The sequence below is a fragment of the Panthera pardus genome, unplaced genomic scaffold, assembly GCF_024362965.1.
Source record: "Panthera pardus isolate Hobbes unplaced genomic scaffold, ASM2436296v1 HiC_scaffold_21, whole genome shotgun sequence".
Lineage (NCBI taxonomy): Eukaryota > Metazoa > Chordata > Mammalia > Carnivora > Felidae > Panthera > Panthera pardus.
The window spans coordinates 1,445,933-1,462,521 of record NW_026526777.1 but is presented as its reverse complement, the minus strand read 5'-3'; the positions used below and the strand labels follow the sequence as shown (position 1 = coordinate 1,462,521).

Genomic DNA, 16,589 nt, shown 5'->3' with positions numbered 1-16,589 from the left:
GGAGCCCAGTCCGGGTCTCTGACCTCATCTGAGGCTCAACACTGTCTTTTCCAGCGCCTGCTCATTTTCTCATAGTTGCGGACTCACTCACTGGTGGCTTTCTTCTTGAAGGCAGCAGCCTCAGCTGCTTTAGGTCTGTGAGCTTGGGGAAAACCTAAGCCTTTGTTGAAAGAACACATTTAAAGTATGCGTTGCAGTGGCTTTCAGTATATTCAGAGTTGTACCTTCACCACCACAGTCAGTTTTAGAACATTTTCATTATCCCACAGAGATCCCACATTCTTGAGTGATCTCCCCTGATTTCCTCATCTTCCCCCCTCCACCCCCCCCCCACCCCGTCTTAGGCAACCTTTCATCAATTTTGTGCCTCCGTAGATGTGCACTCTGGACACTTCATATATGGGATCATACAATATGTGGTCCTTTGTGACTGATTTACGTCACTTAGCATATTGTTTCCAAGATTCATACATGGTGTATGAATCTTGCCAAATAACATTCCATTGTTGGATGGACCACATTTTACCTACCCCTCGTTTGTTCAGCAGGTGGGTGGACGTTTGGGTTACAATAATTTGCTATCATGATTAATGCTGCTATGAGCATTTATATACATCCACAATATAGCTGTTACATAGTTTCATAGTATCTGAGTATATAGCCCTGTCATAGTTCATCCAGCCAGCCTGCCAGGGAAAAGACACTTCAGTTGATTCTAATGTTTCCTACTATAGATAATGCCCAGTGAATAACCCTTGTCTGCATATTGCTTGGTATTTTGGAGGTCTAACCTCAGGATAACTTTGTAGGAGTGGAATGACTGAATTAGCGTATATGTAATTGTGTAAATATCGGCTAATTATGCTTCGATTACAGTTGTGTCTTTTTGCATTCTTTCTTAGAAATATCTGACACTGGCTGTTCTTCCACAGCCCTGATTATGCGGTCAGATTTACAAATTTTTACCAGTGTGATTAGTGTGAAATGTTGTCTCCAGGGAGACTTAATCTGCATTGTTCTCACAAGTGAGATTCTTGAGCATCTTTTCACGTATGCAAAGGTCATTATCTTTTTCTGTGAATTGTCAGTCCCATTTTTTTCTCAGCTTAGTAGTATTTTTTAGAGAGAGAGGTCGCAAGTGAGCTGAGACAGAGAGAGAGAATCTCAGGAGGGGCCAAGGGGGGAGAGAGAGAGAGAGAGAGAGGGAGGGAGGGAAAGAGAGAAAAGTGGGGCTCACCCAAAGCAGAGCTCATGTTTTTACTCGAAGCTGGGCACGAGCTCACCCGATGTGGGACTCAGACTGACCAACCACGACATCATGACCTGAGCCGAAGTCACATGCTGAACGGCTGAGCCCCACCAGGCCCCCTCAGCTGACTAGTGTTTTCTTCTTCCCCTGGGTTTTCTAACGTGCCTATAGAAATCCTTCTATATTATGGAAATCTGCCCTCGTGATATAAATTACAAATGTGTTTTGTCGGTTTGTCATCTGTCTTTTTTGTGCTTGGTGACCACCTGCCTGTGGTCAGTCCAGTAGCCCACTCTGCTGGACACTGTAGCTTTGCAGGGAATTTTAAATCCGGAAATATGATGCCTCTAACTTTGGCTCTTCCGGGTTCTTCCAACATTCTCTGGCTGCTTCTGGGTTCCTTGATATTTCCGTGTATGATTTTCAGGATCAGCTTGTTGATTTCTACAAAAAAGCCATCGAGGTTTTTAAAAAAAATCTGTAGATCAATTTGGGGAGCTTTACGCTGTAACAAAATTAAGTATTCTTCACATGGGATTTTTTCTAGCTCTTTAATCTTTTGAAATGTCTTTTAACATTGTTTTTTTAATTTTCAGGGCATAAGTTCTACACTTGTTTCGCTAAACATATTCCTAAGCATTTTATTCTTTTGAAGCTTGTAAATGGAATTTTTTTAATTTCATTTTTGGATGTTTATTGCTAGTGTATAGAAATGCAGTTGATTTTTGTATATTGATCTTGTGTTTTGCAACCATACTAAGCTCAACCATTAGTTGTTTTTTTTGTTTTTTTTTTTTTTCTAATGTTTATTTATTTTTGAGAGAGAGAAAGAGACAGTGCGAGCATGGGAGGGGTGGAGAGAGAGGGAGACGCAGAATCCAAAGCAGGCTCCAGGCTCTGAGCTGTCAGCACAGAGCCCGATGTGGGGCTCAAACTCACAAACTGGGAGATCGTGACCCGAGCCGAAGTCGGATGCTTCCGACTTCGGCTCGGGTCACGATCTCCCAGTTTGTGAGTTTGAGCTCAGTGTTGGGCTCTGTGTCGACAGCTCGGAGCCTGGATCCTGCTTCAGATTCTGTGTCTCCCCCTCTCTCTGCCCCTCCCCCGCACAGTCTCTGTCTATCTCTCCCTCTCTCTCAAAAATAAACAAACTGATGAAAATTACCTATTTCACAGACCTGTTAAGGATTAAATAGTTGACCTGTGTGAAGTATTCAGTAAATTTCTTTAATATCTTACTTACTCCATTGTCACTAATTGTGACCTCAGATGAAGTTAACTCCTCTAAGACTCTTGATTCCTCTTGCATACATTAATATGACCTCATTGGGATTGTTATTTCTCTACTTAGATTTCTTTTAATATACAATTATTTCCTACTTAATAACATCCAAAAGACCCACCAGGATCTAGTGTAACGTATTTTTCTAGTTTTATCTCCAGTTAAACTCCTTAAAGTGCTCATCCCACTTCGCCTGGACACGTGATCATTGTTCCCGTCCTTTCCTCTCGGGGCCTGTCCTGGGGTTTGTCCTGTGCCTTCCGCCTCCCTTTTACTTGCCAAATCCCATCTATTCTTTCAAACCTTATTCAAGATCTGAAATGCTTTCTCATTAAGTAAAAGTGTCCTTCATTCTCCTCTAGCTGCAATTAATTTTACTTTTCTCTTTCCTTCAGTGAAGTTTAGTGGCACCTTGTGAGTTATGAGTTTCATTGCATTCTGAGGTGCAATCTGGACGTGTTAGCCTCCATCATCCCATAAGCTTCTTTAGACCATGAGGCCATTTTGTTTGTCTTATAAATCTTGTAGAACCCAGTGCCTTTTAAAGTATATTGTGAAAGAAAAAGAACCAACTGCCTGAATTCCTAAAATACAATATATACGACTTAAAATCTTAGAAAAATTTTAAATTCTAACAGCAGCATCTGCCCTGTTACTTGGCAACAAAGCAAGGAAATTATTTCAGTTACTTCAGTTTATCCTTATCCTATGCACCCAAGAGAAACATTCCAAAATGTAGTAAATGCCAAATTTTGTCCTGAAAGTTTGTATTGTATATGTAGGTGTGTGTAAAAGAAAACCAGTTTCTTTGATCAGCTATTATTATATTACAATTTGTATGCTCCCTTGACATTTACAAAGAGCATTTACATATGTTCTCATTTAAGTCAGTTGTACTTATGTGCTTCTGTGTCACAGATTCAAGTTACAGCAGTCTTTCAAATGTGTTCTATTATGTTTTCCACTAGAACAGTGTTTTAATTTTAGCTCCAATACAGTTTTTCTTTCACTATGGTTTTGGTCCTGTCTTTTCCTATAGTTATTTGGTGTTAAAGAAATTTATCAGAGCAAATTAGATTATTATAAAAAATTTGTTTAATATTTTCCCAGCATACATCATACACTTATTCTCTATTTTTGTATGGTCTACGATAGCTTAAAAGAAGATCACAAGATTTTACAGAAACACCATGTACCTTTTACCCAGATTCTTTCAGCATTGATGTTCTGCCATTTTTCTTTATTTCCCTCCTCGCCTCTCCCTCTTCTCTTCTCTTCTCTTCTCTTCTCTCTCTCTCTCTCCCCCTCTCTCTCCCCCTCTCTCTCCCCCCCCTCTCTCTCCCCCTCTCTCTCTCCCCCTCTCTCTCTCCCCCTCTCTCTCTCTCATACACACACACACACACACACACTTTTTGTCTCAGTTATTTAATGATAAAAAGTTATAGACACTCTGACCCATTACTCATAAATACTTCAGTATGTATTTTCTCAGACCAAAGGACATTTTCTTATATGAACGAGATACAAATACTAAATTCAGGATCTTTAACATCACTACAACACTGTTACCTAACATACAGCTCATAGTAGATATCACTCCTTGTGTCAGTAACGTCCTTTATGACAACTTTTTCAAGTGATTCAGTATCCACTATGTGATAATAAGTGCTGGGGAAGATGCGGAGGAAAGGGAACCCTTGTGCATTATTGGTGGGAATATCAATTGGTGCATCCACTATGAGGAACTTCATGGAGATTCCTCAGTAAACCACATATGATCCAGTGAATATTCCACCTCTGGGTATTTACCTAAAGAAAATGAAATCATGGGGCACCTGGGTGGCTCAGTCAGTTGAGCATCTCACTCCTTATGTCTTAAAAACCTTTGAGATCGTGGGGCGCCTGGGTGGCTCAGTCGGTTAAGCGTCCAACTTCGGCTCAGGTCATGATCTCACAGCTTGTGAGTTCGAGCCCTGCGTCGGGCTCTGTGCTGACAGCTCAGAGCCTGGAGCCTCTAAAGATTCTGTGTCTTTCTCTCTCTCTCTGCCCCTGCTCCGCTCACACTCTGTCTCTCTCTGTCTCTCAAAAATAAATAAACATTTAAAAAAAAATTTTTTTTTTTAAACCGTGAGATCGTGACCTGAGCCAAAATCAAGAGTCAGACATTCAACCAACTGAGCCACCCAGGTGCCCCTAGTGACCAACTCCTGCTTTCAGCTCGGGTCATGATCCCAAGGTCATGGGATAGAGCCCCACATTGAGCTCTGTGCTGAGTGTGGAGCCTGATTGGGAATCTCTCTCACCCTCCGTCCCTCTTCCCTGCTGGTGCTTTCTCTCTCTCAAGTTAAAAAAAAAAAAAGAAGAAAAGAAAAAAAAAAGAAAGAAAGAAAATGAAACACTTAGTTGTCATGTCTATTTATTCTTGAGTTTGGAGCGGTGCCTCAGCCTTTCTTTGTGTTTCACCATATTGACATTTTTGAGGAGTACAGAGGAGCTGTTTCATAAAAGGTCCTTAAATCTGAGTTTTTCTCTGACATTTCCTCATGGGTAGGTTAGGTTTGGGCGTTGTTTGACAGGAGCACCACAGAAGTGTGATGTTTTCTTCTCAGTGCGTCAGGAAGCTCAAGATATCACTGTGCCGTTGGTGATCGCAACTTTGATTGGTCGCTGTGATAGCCAGCAGGTTATTTCACTGTAATAAGTAATGTTTGGAGAGATGCTTTAAAAGTACGTTAATATCCTGTTCCTTATCAACCTTCACCCAGTAGTTTTGGCGTCAGTATCTAATTCCTAAATTTTACGTCCTTTTTCTAATTTGAGATCTAATTGCTGTATGACATTATTGGCTTCAGATATATAATGTAATGGCTCGATTTACGTATGTACTGTGAAACGCTCACCACAGTTAATAGCTGTAGTTCATAATACTGTGGCTCAGTCGGTTGAGCGTCTGATTCTTGATTTCAGCTCAGGTCATGATCTCACAGTTCGTGAGTTCAAGCCCCACATCCGGCTCTGCACTGACAGTGAGGAGCCTGCTTTGGATTCTATTTCCCTCTGCCCCTCTCTCCCACTTGTACTCTTTCTCTCTCAATAACATTTTTTAAAAATTCCTTTAAAAATAATAATAACGTATTGCATATTTGAAGGTTGCTAAGCGAGTGGATCTTAAATGTTATCACAAGATGTGCTCGCTTCGGCAGCACATATACTAAATGTTATCACAAGAAACAAAATTATGTGTGGGGATGGATGTTAACTGGTAAGCATTTCAGAGTACATACATAAATCGAATCATTATGTTATATATCTGAAACCAGTAATGTTACATGTCAATTATATCTCAAATTAGAAAAAGGGCGTAAAATTTAGAAATTAGATACTGATGCTAAAACTATCAGTTTTTGTTAGAAATTTTGTTAGAAATTAGATACTGATGCTAAAACTATCGGCTTCCACATGCACGTTAGATCATATGGTGTTTGTCCTTTTCTGTCTTACTCCTTTCACTTAGCATGAGACTTCGGGGTCCATCTGTGTTGTCACAAACGACAGGATTTCTTTCTTTTTATAACTAAATAATATTCTTGTGTGTATGTGTGTACATCTTCTTTATCCCTTCGTCCCTCAGCGGACCCTCAGGTTGTTTCCGTGTCTTGGTTGTTGTAAATAATGCTGCTGCAGTGAGCACAGGGGTGCAGATGTTTATTCGTATTTATGTTTTCATTTTCTTTCTTTTCTTTCTTTCCTTCCTCCTTCCTTCCTCCTTCCTTTCTTCCTTCCTTCCTTCCTTCCTTCCTTTCTTCCTTCCTTCCTTCCTTCTTTTTTTTAATTTGAGAGAGAAAGCACCAGCAGGGAAGAGGGACGGAGGGTGAGAGAGAAAGAATCCCAATCAGGCTCCACACTCAGCACAGAGCTCAATGTGGGGCTCTATCCCATGACCTTGGGATCATGACCTGAGCTGAAAGCAGGAGTTGGTCGCTAGGGACATGGGTGGCTCAGTTAGTTGAGCGTCTGACTCTTGATTTTGGCTCAGGTCACGATCTCACGGTTTTTAAAAAATAAGGAGTGAAATGCCCAACTGACTGAGCCACCCAGGTGCCCCATGTTTTCATTTTCCTTAGGTAAATACCCAGAGGTGGAATTGCTGAATTATATGTGGTTCACTGAGGAATCTCCATGAAGTTCCTCATAGTGGATGTACCAGTTGATATTCTCACCAATATCCTCCTTTTCTCCACATCCTCCCTAGCACTTGTTGTCTTTTTGATAGTAGCCATTCTGACAGGTGTGAGATGAGATCTCATTGTAGTTTAGATTTCCATTTCCCTGATGATTCTTCATGTTGAACCCCCTTTTTCATGTACCTGTTGGCCATTTTTGTATCTTTGGTATATTCAGATCCTTTGCCCATTTTTTAATTGGATTGTTTGTTTTCTGATAATGGGTTGTATGGGTTCTTTATGTATGTTGGATATTAACCTCATATGGTTTACAATTGTTTTCTCTCATTCTGTAGTTTGCCTTTTCACTGTGTTGGTGGTTTCCTTTGTTGCAAGAAAGTTTCTTAATTTGAAGTAAATCCCACCTTTTTATTTTTGCTTTTGTCACCTTTGTTTCTAGTGTCAAGCCCAACAAATCATTACCCACATTGATGTCAAAGAACTCATCCCCTGTGTTTTCTTCTAGGAGCTTCATAGTTTCAGGTCTTACCTTTCAAGTCTGTGATCCATTTTGAGTTGGTTTTTGCATACGGTGTATAGTAGGAGTCCATTTTCATTCTTTTGCACACTGCTGTCCACTTGCCTCAACTTGATTTATTGAAGAGACCTCCCTTGCCCCATTGGTATATTCTTGGCTCCTTTGTCATAAGTTAATTGACCATATGTGCTCTGGGCTCTCTGTTCTGTTCCATTCGTGTGTGTGTGTGTGTGTGTGTGTGTGTGTGTGTGTGTGTGTGTGATGCCAGTACCACACTATTTTGATGACCCTCGCTTTGTGGTATAGCTTGAAATCAGGAAGTGTGGTGCCTCCAGCTCTTTTGTTCTTTCTTGGTTGCTTTGGCTGTTTGGGATCTTTTGTAATTCCACACAAATTTGGGAGTATTTGTTCTATTTCTCTGGAAAGGCCATTGGAATTTAGATAACACATTGCGTTGAACCCGTAGATTGCTTTGGGTAGCATGGACATTTTAACAGTATTCTTACAGTCCTTTAGCATGGATTATCTTTCAGTTAATTGTGCCGTCTTCAGTTTCTTTTAAAAATGAATTCTAAGGGCGCCTGGGTGGCTCAGTCGGTTAAGCGTCCGACTTCAGCTCAGGTCACGATCTCGCGGTCCGTGAGTTCGAGCCCCGCGTTGGGCTCTGGGCTGATGGCTCAGAGCCTGGAGCCTGCTTCCGATTCTGTGTCTCCCTCTCTCTCTGCCCCTCCCCCGTTCATGCTCTGTCTCTCTCTGTCCCAAAAATAAATAAACATTTAAAAAAAAAATTTTTTTTAATGAATTCTATTTTTTTAATGTACAGGTCTTTCACCATTTTGGTTAAATTTATACCTACATATTCTTCCTGCTGCTATTGCAAATGGGATTGTTTTCTTAATTTCTCATTTTGATAGTTCATTGTTAACTGTATAGAATTGCAACTGATTGTTATATTTTTATTTTGTATCCTACAACTCTCCTAAATTTGTTTATCAGGTCTAATGATTTTTTTATGGAGTATTTAGGGTTTTCTGTATAGAAGATTATGTCATTTGCAAATAGAGACACTTTTACTTCCTCCTTTCTAATTTAGACACCTTTTATTTCTTGCCCAATTGCTCTGGCTAGAACTCTCAGTACCATGTTGAATTAAAGTGCTGAGAGTGGCCATCCTTGTCTTTTTCCTGATCTCAGGGAAAAGCTTTCCGTCTTTCACCATTAAGTACGATGATGGCCTTTATTATGTTGAGGTATGTTCCTTGATGCCCACCTTGTTGAAAGTGTCTATCATGAATGGATGTTGGGTTTTGCTAAATGCTTTTTCTGCATCTTGTTGAGATGATCATATGATTTGTGTCCTTTATTTTAGTTTTCGTGGAATATCACATTGATTGGTTTTGCAGAAGTTGGATCATATTTATCCCTGGAATAAATCCCACTTGATCATGGTGTATGTTCCTTTTAATATACATTTATATTTGTTTTGCTAATGTTTTGTTGAGGATATTTGCATCTACGTTCAACAGGAATATTGGCCTGCAGTTTTCTTTTCTTGTAGTGTCCTGGTGTGGTTCTCTATTCTGTTCTGTTGAGCTATGTGTCTGTGTGCTGGTACCATACTGTTTTGTTTTCTGCAGCTTTGTAGTATGTCTTGAAATCTAGTACTGTGATACTTCCAGCTTTGTTCTTTTTTTTTTTTTTTTTTTTTAGTTGGCTTCATGCCCAGCACAGACTCCAACGTGGGGCTTGAACTCACGACCCTAAGATCAAGACCTGAGCTGAGATCAAGAGTTAGATATTTAACCAACTGAGTCACACAGACTTTTTGGTGGAAACTTTACGATTTTCTATGTATAGTATTATGTCATCTGCAAATATTGAGAGTTTAACTTCTTCCTTACCAATTTGAATGCCTTCTACTTTTTTTTCTTACCTGGTTGTTTTGGTTAGGACTTCCATTAGCATGTTGAATAAAACAGAAGAGTGTGAGCTTTTTTGTCTCGTTCCTGATCTTGGAAGCCTTATTCTTTTTCTCGTTCCTTGAGGTGTGAAGTTTTGTTGTCTCTTTGAGATCTTTCTTACTTTTTTTTTTTTTTTAAGTTTATTTATTTATTTTGAGAGAGAGGGAGAGAATCCCAAGCAGGCTCTACACTGTCTGCACAGAGCCCAGCATGGAGCTTGAACCCCTGAATGATGAGATCATGACCTGAGCCAAAATCAAGAGTCGGTCAGTTAACTGACTCTGCCATCCACGCTCCCCAAAGATCTTTCTTATTTCTTGATGTAGGCAGTTATCACTATGAACTTCCCTCCTAGAGCTGCTTTTGCTGCATTCCGTAAGTTTTGGTATGTTGTGTTTCCATTTTCATTTGGCTCAAGATAGTTTTTTTTTATTTTTCTTTTGACTTCTTCACTGGTTCATTGGCTGTTCAGTAGCATGTTTTCTAATCTCCACATATTTGCGAGTTTTCCAGTTTTTATCTTGTAGTTGATTTCTGTTTTAATATCATTGTTACAAAATATGCTTGATATAATTTCAGTCTTCTTTATTTTATTTAAAAAAAAATTTTTTTTACTGGTTGTTTTTTTTTTTTTTTTTTTAATTTATTTTTGAGAGAGAGACAGAGACAGAGTGTTAGCAGGGAATGCGCTGAGAGAGATCTGAAGCAGACTCCAGGCTCTGAGCTGTCAGCATGGAGCCCGACACAGGGCTGGAACTCGTGAACTGCAAGATCGTGACCTGAGCTGAAGTCGGCTGCTTAACCGACTGAGCCACCCAAGTGCCCCAGTCTTCTTAAATTTATTAAGATTTGTTTTGTGCCTAACATTTGATCTGTCTTGGAGAATGTTCCAAGAGTGCTTGAGAAGAATGTGTATTCTGTGGCTTTTGGATTGAACGTTCTGTATATGTCTGTTAAATCTACCTAAGTACGTTTAATTAGAGCCTACCCCTTGAGGCCACACCTGTGAAGATAAGCTAATAGTCCCGTTTCATGGAGAGACAGGCCATTTCTGTCTGCTGCCTAGGAGGGGTGCCCTGCTGGCGGGGTGGGTGCACAGAAAGCTGGTTAAGAATTGTTTCTCTGCTTGTTACAGTCCCTTAATAAACTGGTCAGTGTGTTTGCCTGGGTTCTGTCAGCCGCTGTAGAAAATGTATCAAACCTAAGGAGAGGATCGTGGGAACGCTTGGTTTGTAGCCAAATTGGACAGAAGTTGTGAGTAACCTGGGTGCCTCCTTCTTGTGATTGGCATCTGAAGTGGAGGTGGGGGCAGTCTGGCGGGACCGAGCCCTTCACCTGTGGGATCTGACACTGTCTCCAGGTTGGTAGGGTCAGAATTGAGTTAAATTGTAAGACACGCCAGCTGGTGTCACAGAGAGTTGCTTGGCGTGGGGTTAAACCACATACTTGGTGACCAGAAGTGTCAGAAGTAGTGTTCTATGTAAAAATAAATAACAATAAATAATAATATTCCGAGTAATTTTCTAGGTAGGCCAGTTTATGTATTTACAAAAACTATAATAGTTTTTCTGTATGCTTATAACCTATATTAACCTTCAGAGGATATTTTTTTGTAAACTTAAGGCAGTTAGCGCTCGGTACTTATACACTTAAGGCATTTGGGACAGTACACCAGTTAAAGAGTATTTCCTTCCAGTTTGCACCAGCGTAGTCTGTTGACTAACGTGAGGGCCATAGAGAGACCAGGTCTTCGTTGGTCACTCGTTACAGACACAGCGCCTACTACACTTACACCAGTGTCTTCGGTCCTAGCTGACTAATTCATATTCAAAGCGGGTCTTGAGGTAGGTAGTCTACTTTCATAGACTGATTTGTTTCCCAGGTGAAAATGTGCTGGAAACTCGAATCCTACCCCTTTTTACAGTCCTACCGGGTTATGTGTTGGAGGCGATGCGTTCAGCCGTACAGGGGACTCTGTAGTCCTAAGTCTGTTCCCAGTGGTATCATTAGTCAGAAATGACTGCTGCATTGTCCGCTGAGGCCTTTTTGATGCTTCTTTTAGCTGTTTCCGTGTATGCTTGTAGATGTGGCTTGTAGCCAATTTTATGGCAAAATCAGGAACCCCCTTTAGATGATAAGGTTTAGTTAACCTATTAAACGTACCAGCAGTCCTATGAAGAATGGAAGTGAAGTCCTCAGAATAATCACTCATACGGATTTAATCAGAAGTTACTCAGAGAATGAAAACATATCACGGACAATTCTCTAGACTCTTCTAACATAGCCAACAAAACCTGTCATGATTGTCACCAAATGACAAAGGTCTTCAAATCTAGAAGAAAAAGGAAAAAAAAAAGCTCGATAAAAGGATAAAATTTTGCCAGTTTCTTCAGCCCCATATAAGAACATTAGTAATAGGCTTTTCTCCCAAAGTAAAAATTCATAAGAGCTAAAACATAATTCACATTAATAAAATACGACTTCCCTTTAGTTAACCTAGGGAACTTGAACTTCTTTTTGGCTCTCGGGTTCTCTTCATGTTACTTGTTTGCCGAACAGGACAGATTTTAGAATGCTGACGTGTTCATTGAAATCTGGAGTCTGCCCCAAGTCCCCTTATCCTCTCTTTCCTAAGGTGCTGGAGCAAGCAAGCCCTTGGGGCGACTGTCCGGGAAACGTTAACGAAGAAGGCACCTTGGTAGTTTTATTGTTTTGGGTTTGGGGCCAAGACGAGAGGTGATAAGACTTGAAAATAAGGTGATAAATGCCTGAAGTCAAGAAATGGTTATAGACAACATTCGAGAGAAACGTAGTACCCATCAGCAAGCATTATTAGGAACCCTCACGTTTTCTACTTTGTCTTAAATATTTGTATACTTTTTCTCCCATTTGATGGTGGATTTGCCCGTTTGAATTTGATATGTCTGTTGGATTCTAATGATTAATTATTAAAACTAATAAACTACCAAAGAGAGAGAAAGCTGGCCTCAAACACTGAATGAGTTGCATTTATAAAGAGAGCATTATGAAAGGCAAATCACTTTCTTTTGATAAGAGAAGCAAAAGGGTTTTTTTCATTTACACGCATACACGTAGAAACAGTCGTCTCGTTTTACAGCTTCAGCCAGGGGTCAAAAGTGAACACCTGTCACATAAACTTAGTGTTCAGCAGTTGTGTATCTGAAGTGGCTACTTTGATTCCTACATATTTTTCTCCTGAGTGATCTGAACTAATAGTGTCACGCAAACGAATACCATGGAAAATGCTAGGAGTGTTCAGACTCTCCGAGACAGACTGACAAAGACAGCCGGATTCTTTCTCAGTCGACCACTCCGCACAGCTCACGTGGAACAGAGTGTTGGAAACTGAAAGAGTCCCGTGTCGTAGTCACCAACAGGGAAATCGTGGCCATGCCTAAAATTAGGAACAAAATCAGACTCGGCCAAGATCTAGGAAAACGAGTTCTCGCATGATTGTCATGTTCATAACGGTGCCCCAGATCCTACGTGTCCACGTCACAGAATCAAGGGTGGGATTTTTCTTGTTAGAAAAACGGTCCCTAGTTGAAGCGGGGGTGCATTCAAGGGGGCATGTGTGTCGTTTGGCCTCCTGAGGACCGGAACCTGGACCGTTCTGAGGTTTCGTGTGCTCGCTGTCCTCGGGTGCCCAGCAGTTTCTTCCCCGCCCACCGACTGCCACCTGCCTGCCGACCCTCGGGGAAGCAGGGTGGTGGTCTGGCTTCCATTCGTATCGTGATTAGGTGGGGTCCTTACTGCTCTCTCTTTCGTTTGCTTGCGTAAACCTTGAATCGAATAAAGCATAGATGAGGTTTTCTCTCACACACGGTACCTGGTTCTGGACACGGGTCTTTTCTCATCCTGTTGGACTTTGGTGCACGGTGGAGACATCCGGTCTTTAGTTGTAATAAAAAATTCATATCTCTGTTCACAGTTACTATTTTGGGTAAGGTTTTGAAATGAAAAAAGTGGTTTTTAGATCTAAGCAGAACAACCTCGATTCATGCCTTTTCTTCCTTGAAGCTGTTTCCCAGACCCCTCACCACTGCTTTAAACACATGGCACGGCCTCGTGCCGTTTCTGGCCTCACCTGGGCCCTTAGCCTCCTCTTGTTTGCTCTCGTTCTCCCATCTCGTTCCAGCTTTGACCTTCTGCTGGCTATTTCCTCTGCCTCCCAGATCCCCTCGTGGCCGAGACCTAATGAGAGTCACGTCTGAACTTAATGTCACTTCTCGGTTGCTCCCCGTTCTTCATATTTTAATTATTGGCCTAGCATTCATTATTTTCTGAATTTTTCCTGTTTTCTTAGTTTTTCTTACTTCCTATTGTCTGTCTACCTGAGAACAGTGTAAACCGTCCTATTCACCAGCGTCTTTTAGCACTTAGAGCAGGACTTGGACTTAATGAGTGCTCAGTCGTTGTTGAACAAATAAATGAATGATCCAGTTGAAAGAACCAGTGTTCAGATTCTACAAGTAACTTGCCTTTGGGGGCCTCAATTTTCCCATCTGCAGAATGTGTGTTAGTGTACCTATTTGTTACACAGTATAGACTTGTTTTTTAAAAAGCAGTATAATTCATAGAGAAAAGAAATACATCAGCCTTGCCTTATTTGCTGGAACTTGAAGGCAAAATAAAATCAGAGTAGACCATATGAGGTTCTCCTGAAACTTTTTTTTCTCTCTTTTTCTTCATTTCTTTTTTTCTTTCTTTTTTTCCCCCTTCCTTTTATGTATTTGGGAAATCTCTTAAGACTGATTTCATACCAAACATCAGAAAGAAACGTAGACCAGTAAGATGAGTGGAAGAGGTAAGTCTATGGAGACATTGCAGAATAAAATAAAAAGAATAGTCACTCAGTAGGAGTCGGACAAGAAACTGAGGTTTTTATCGGAAGTCTCCCTAGCAGCTACCAAAATTAAGGCAAGTCACTTGACCTCATAGAGCATCTGTTTTCGAATCTGTAAACTAGAACTAACATTTCTTCTTACCTGCTTCATGGGATTGACATAAATGACAACACGTGAAAGTTACTTTTTAAACTGTAAATCATGAGGGGCGCCTGGCAGCTCAGTGGGGGGAGCATGCAACTCTTGATCTCGGGGTTATGAGTTCAAGCCCCCCGTTGAACATAGAGCTTACTTAAAAAAATAAAAATAATAATGCATGTATACATACATGCATATGATAAATCACTGACTACATATAAGGTAATTATTATGATCGGGTCTAAAATTTAGGTTCTTTCTGCAAAACTGCTGGAAAATGCTAACATAGCTGTTTTTTTATGTATAATTCCTAAAAGACAATTCCAAACATGTAGATACTTTTTTTTCCCTTTATGTTTATTTTTGAGAGCTAGAGAGAGCACGAGCAGGGGGAGAGGCAGAGAAAGAGGGAGAGGGAGGATCCAAAGCAGGCTCTGAGCTGTCAGCACAGAGCCCGATGCAGGGCTCAAACACCTGAACCGTGGGATCATGATGAGCCAAAGTCAGAAGCTCAACCAACTGAGCCACCCGGGCGCCCCAAAAGCATAGATTCTAAAAGTACATGAAAGCACTTGGTATCCCTCCCCCCAAAAATATGCCTTTGAAATTTAAGCCACTGTTAAAGCAAATACTCTTGATAGAGTGATTTGTTTTCTGTGTTTAACCACAGGAGATTTCGTTGCCTCTGATTATTTTTTGTTCTTTTCTAATCACAGCCCAAAGAGCCGGCTGATCCAATTAAAGAAGGAGAAGCTGGAATACAGCCCTGGAGAGCACGAGTACGGGTTATTCCCAGCCCCCATTCATGTCGGTGAGTACGCGGTGTGCACGACACATGGCCGGAAACAAAGGAGAGGGTGTTTCTTGAGTTTGGATGAGATGTTGGTGTTACTGTCATTTCTGCGTCTTCCATGAAGTCGAGCTCTTTCTTTACCATTTAGTTTATACTCGGTCTGAAGGATTCTGCAGATTCCTTGCTGTCTAGGAGTCAAAATGACCTAAATATTTCTCACTCAGGTTTCAGTAACAAAAAAACACTATGTCCGTAGCTTTGGATTCCCTGAGCGTGTCACCTAGGAAAAATCAGCTATTCATCACTTCACTGTCACGTGTTTTCCGTGTTCAGAAAGACATGATTTATGGTATGTAGTCACCAAAAGGAAGAGAGCCCACTATTTTTCCTGATCATTTATCTGCTTGAAAATTGAGCAAGATTTATCTTTCCATTCCTTTTGGGGGCAGGGGGCAATGTCAAGGTTTTGTTCAGCATTGGGGCAAGCATGCCTGCTAGGCTCCTACTGTTGAGCAGCATTTACCTAGCTGTCCTCCTGGATTCCTCCCATTCTGTCTCTGCCGCATCCCGTCCGTCCCCCCACGTCCCGTGACCGCCGCCCTTGCAGTACCCCGCACCACCCCCAGGTGTGTCCCACGCCGGTCTCAGGCTCGTGCTCGTGCGGCAGCCGCCTGACACGTGTGTCTGTTTCCATTCATGTTCCCTCCAGTTCACGGTCTGCATAGTAAAGAAAGACAAGATTTTATAACTGTTAAGGATGACCTGGTCCCTGACTACCCTCCCAGTCTCTGCCTCTCCCTTCTGTCCCTTCCCCGCTGTCTTCTCTCAGCTCCTGGAACAGAGCATCATTTTCTTCTTGTTCCCACTGCCCAAACAGCTCTTCCCTGGACTCTTCCTGTGGCTGGTTTCTTCGCGTCCCTTGAGGATGAGCCTAATGTCAAAGTCTGCCTAAATGTCATTTTCTTTAGAATTGTTTTCTTGATTGTCCCACCAAAAATGGTCCCTCCCTTTATCTTGTATCACAGCATTTCTTTCTGTAACCCATGATTACCCTAGTTGTTTACTCATTTGTTATGTCTCCCTCATTAGGTTATAAGCTCCAGGTACAGGATCATTTGTCTCTCTTCTTCTCCTTTGATTTCCTAGTGCCTAGTACATAACAGAAGTTCAGCAAATACTTGTACAAATGAAAGAAAAGGAGGAGAAATGAGGACAACTTTTTTTTTTTAATTTATCTTTTTAATTTTATTTTTTATTTTTTAAAATTTACATCCAAATTAGTTAGCATATAGTGCAACAGTGATTTCAGGAGTAGATTCCTTAGTGCCCCTTCCCCATCTAGCCCATCCCCCCTCCCACCACCCCTCCCATAACCCTCAGTTTGTTCTCCATATTTATGAGTCTCTTCTGTTTTGTCCCCCTCCCTGTTTTTATATTATTTTTGTTTCCCTTCCCTTATGTTATTCTGTTTTGCCTCTTAAAGTCCTCATATGAGTGAAGTCCTATGATTTTTGTCTTTCTCTGACTAATTTCACTTAGCATAATACCCTCCAGTTCCATCCACGTAGTTGCAAATGGCAAGATTTCATTCTTTTTG

At 41.1% G+C, this 16,589-nt stretch overlaps 1 protein-coding gene across 1 annotated transcript in view; it reads left to right on the top strand.

Moving 5' to 3' along the window:
• The window catches only part of ASH1L (ASH1 like histone lysine methyltransferase), a 189,973-nt gene that overhangs the window by 115,873 nt on the left and 57,511 nt on the right, over positions 1–16,589 (top strand). Inside the window, 1 exon segment of the mRNA XM_053908771.1 lies at positions 14,916–15,010. Within this exon segment, the coding sequence (XP_053764746.1) occupies positions 14,916–15,010 (95 nt within the window).